Source organism: Emiliania huxleyi (assembly GCF_000372725.1).
Source record: "Emiliania huxleyi CCMP1516 unplaced genomic scaffold EMIHUscaffold_758, whole genome shotgun sequence".
NCBI lineage: Eukaryota > Haptophyta > Isochrysidales > Noelaerhabdaceae > Emiliania > Emiliania huxleyi.
The window spans coordinates 10787-14290 of record NW_005196326.1 but is presented as its reverse complement, the minus strand read 5'-3'; the positions used below and the strand labels follow the sequence as shown (position 1 = coordinate 14290).

At 62.8% G+C, this 3504-nt stretch overlaps 1 protein-coding gene across 1 annotated transcript in view; it reads right to left on the bottom strand.

The window, feature by feature from the left end:
• EMIHUDRAFT_120985 (hypothetical protein) overlaps window positions 1-3504 on the bottom strand; it is a gene marked incomplete at both ends in the record, with an annotated part of 6894 nt that overhangs the window by 1850 nt on the left and 1540 nt on the right. The window contains 8 exons of the mRNA XM_005760421.1: window positions 1030-1054; window positions 1793-1881; window positions 1948-2009; window positions 2141-2220; window positions 2290-2414; window positions 2709-2751; window positions 2963-3147; window positions 3217-3275. Of these exons, the coding sequence (XP_005760478.1) occupies window positions 1030-1054; window positions 1793-1881; window positions 1948-2009; window positions 2141-2220; window positions 2290-2414; window positions 2709-2751; window positions 2963-3147; window positions 3217-3275 (668 nt within the window). The remainder of the gene's footprint in view (window positions 1-1029; window positions 1055-1792; window positions 1882-1947; window positions 2010-2140; window positions 2221-2289; window positions 2415-2708; window positions 2752-2962; window positions 3148-3216; window positions 3276-3504) is intronic.

Below are 3504 nucleotides of genomic sequence, written 5' to 3'. Positions count from 1 at the left end.
TGTAGGTATGTTGTTGGCAAATCAGGACACATACAGAGCTCACACAAATTCACAGTGGGACTCTGGGGGGGCACGGGGGCCCCCGGAGGCACCGTGCGCCGCGCAGCAGTGCGGAAACGGGGCTCCGGCTCTCTCAACTAGTCTCTACTAGCACCGACTTCCCGATTAAGCTAGGTTGATCAGAGGGCAGATTTGGAGAGATCTCGAGGAGTACATACAGATAGACCCTCCAACCATCAGAAACCTCCAACCTGATCGGTCGTACTGACCGCCGACAGATCACTCCAGACAGCAGACAGGCCGACGTCTGCACGCAGCCGGCCGGGCGAGAGGCTTGACACGATCCGACCCTGCGACCCTGACGCTGGTGCTCTAGCTATCAGACATGCACTGCTGACTGCTGCCACAATGTGCGACCTGTGCTGGCCCACTTGGCGGCCTTCCCGGTCAGTGGTGAGGCGCAGTTCAGAGCTGTCGATGGCGCGATGCCGCACTGGTCCCACATTGGTGACACTCTAGACCACCAAGTTTGCCGGTCCAAGAGAGAGGCACCGGCGCTGTCCTGAGAAGGTGCGTGGTCCCTCTTGACTGCCCATGCGCGCGAGGCTGTGTAGGCATAGCCTCGAGAGTGCCAGCAGCCAATCCGAGGCGACGCGCATTGCGCCAGAAGCGTGCACACGATGGAAGGACACTTTCCTACTGGCCGTACGATCAGGTCGTCACTGAATGCTTGATACTAAGGCCGCGCGAGCTATGCAGGTGATCAATTGTGCAGCATGGCACGGGCAGCAGCGCCGAAAGGATGTCGCAAGGCGTGATAGCATGGCCGCGCCGAACTCCCATGAAAACAAGCATGGACACCCTCTGGGGCCCCCGCGCCGGCCCAGAGCCGCATACACAGGCGCACAGATCAACATACGAAGTCGAAGAAACCATTACAGGGCCTGTGGCCACTCTCTAGAGGACAGCTTCGTGTTGGCCTCGGATGGAAAAAGGCAGCACCCCGGTCTTGAGAACGTCTTCGCGCACCTGCGCAAAGAGCACAGTGACGCGACTGTTCCAACGGTTGGCGGCTCGCCGTCGTCTCCACGGCGCACGGGCCGCCATCTGCCCCACTCGTCATACGTCGAAAGTAGCGTCATAGAAGCGGCCGTGGATCGAGAGATCGACTCAAAGAGATGGTCGCGAGCCGGTCCGAAAGAAGTCCCAGCCGGCTGCAGGTTGCGAAGAAATCTGGTGCTCGATATTCGAGTCGGAGACGCTCAAGCCTCAACCAGCTCAACACGCCGGACACGAAAGGTTCTAGTAGGACAGTCAGACTCACTCAGAGGACAGAGCTTCAGGTGCTAGACGGTCGTGGGGGGTCGTCACCGGGGAGGGACGACTGCGTCCCGGCTGTCGTGTGCTGCGTGCCCGCGGTGTGGGGGGGTGCTCGTGCTGCTGTGTGCGGATGCGATGGCCGATGCACGCGCGTCCTCCGCGCTCCGGTTGTCCAGTCCGAGAGCGCCTCCGCCTGCGTGACTGCTCACTTTTGGTTTTGCCCCTTCTCCCTTAACCTATCCCATCCTCTACTAAGAACAGCCGCTCCAGCCTCACGACTTCATACACCCACACATGATATCAGATTTGCGAAGACAGGCGCGCAAGCGTCGTCGCGTGTGCACGAACGCGTGCTATAGGACCCTCGCCCCGAGAGGACCCCTTCGCGCCCGTCCTCCCCACCGCCACCCCTCAACCTCGCACGGAAGCCCGATCTCGCAGCTCGCTTGCGGCCGCTGGCTAGAAGTCGAACTCGATGCCAAAGTCGCGGTGGTCGCGCAGCAAGTACGGCGCGAGCAGCGTCCACGAGTAGAGCAGCAAGCAGATCCACTGCGACACGACCTACCGCGCGCAACCTCCGGTCACCTCGGGTACATCTCGAGCAGCCGGAGCGCGGCGCGCCACAACCTTGACCCAAAAGGAGGGCAGCCCGACCGAGTAGGACGCCGCGTCGTACGTGTCGATCGTGCCTCATTACACATGCAGGGCACCGGGGCTGCAGGCGACGGCCCAACCGGGAGGAGAGGGGTCGGAGGCGCCTCGGAGGCATCTCGGAGGCGCCTCGGGAGTGTCTCGGAAGTGTCTCGGAAGTGCCCCTCACCGACGGCCGTCGGCACGCCGTCGATGTACGCGGGCTCGGTCGACCAGCCCGTGAGGAGCATGGAGAGGTAGAGCGCGCACCTAGGGTTAGGGTTAGGGTTAGGGTTAGTCGACCAGCCCGTGAGGAGCATGGAGAGGTAGAGCGCGCACGTCGCCATCATCAGGTGGTAGTACCACCACGACTCCTCCTCCATCTCGTCGTACGCCGGCGCCTCCTTCTCCGCGTTCGGGTCGAGGGGCTGCTCGTTGGGCGAAGCGGAGTCGGAGCCGATGACCTTAACGGACAGATCAGGTCAGGTCAAGTCAGGTACACTTCCACACACACACGAGCTGGTGGGGCAGGAGCCAGGCTAGTCCCTCGCGACTCCACGTCTAGACGACAGGAGCTGGCACGGCATTCAACGTGCAAGGCCCAGCGCGCGTGGGTGAGCGGTGTGCGTGCGCGCGTTTGTGTGTGTGTGTGTGTGTGTGTGTGTGTGTGTGTGTGTGTGTGTGTGTGTGTGTGTGTGTGTGTGTGTCTCATCTCTCCCCGTATCTCCCCGTATCTCCCCATGTCGTACACGACGGACCTGATTCTTGGTGCTCGTCGCGTTCCACGCCGTGCCCGCGAGCCTACGTGGGAGAGATGGGGAGATGTGGGGAGATGTGGGGAGATATGGAGCGCCGTGCCCGCGAGCCTGCGTGCTGAACACGCCAACATCAGGCTGCGAATACAGCGGACATAGCGGAATACGTTCGAATACGGCGGAGTGCGTGTCCTCTCGAGCGCTAGTTGGGGTACAAGACTCCGCGTTCCCCTTCTAGGCCCGCGCGCGAGATGGACGCGACGAGCAGCCCGACAACGATGTCGAGCGCAGAGTGGCGGCGGTGCGAGAAGGGGTTGCAGCCGTCGTCCGGGTGTGACGCGAGGGCTGAGTAGCAGAGGAAGGTGGCGTAGGCGGTGACCGCCGCGGAGGTGAGCAGGGTGCCGTGAGGCGCAATCTTGGAGCATGAGAGGACGGAGAGGACCTAATATTCATTCGCGTCCGTCACCAGCGTCTGGTGTGGATGCGGATGCATGGTGGCGAGATGGCGGACCACGCAGGCAATCAGGGTGAGCGAGATGATGGTCTGCTGCGCCGGGCACTCCGAGGAGCCTATCGCGAGGAGTGACTTCCGAGTCATGGACGAGCCCCTCCGCTGCTGCGCCGGGCATGCGCGAGGGGTGCGGGTGGTGGTGGGGTAGAGCAGGGCCACGGGCAATCTCGGGCGATCTCGGGCAATCTCGGGCAGTCTCCGCCGAAGTGGATGTAGAGCAGGACCCAGCCGACGAGCGAGCCGAGGTACAGCAGCGCCGCCGAGCCGAGGATAGCGCCCTTCCAGCCG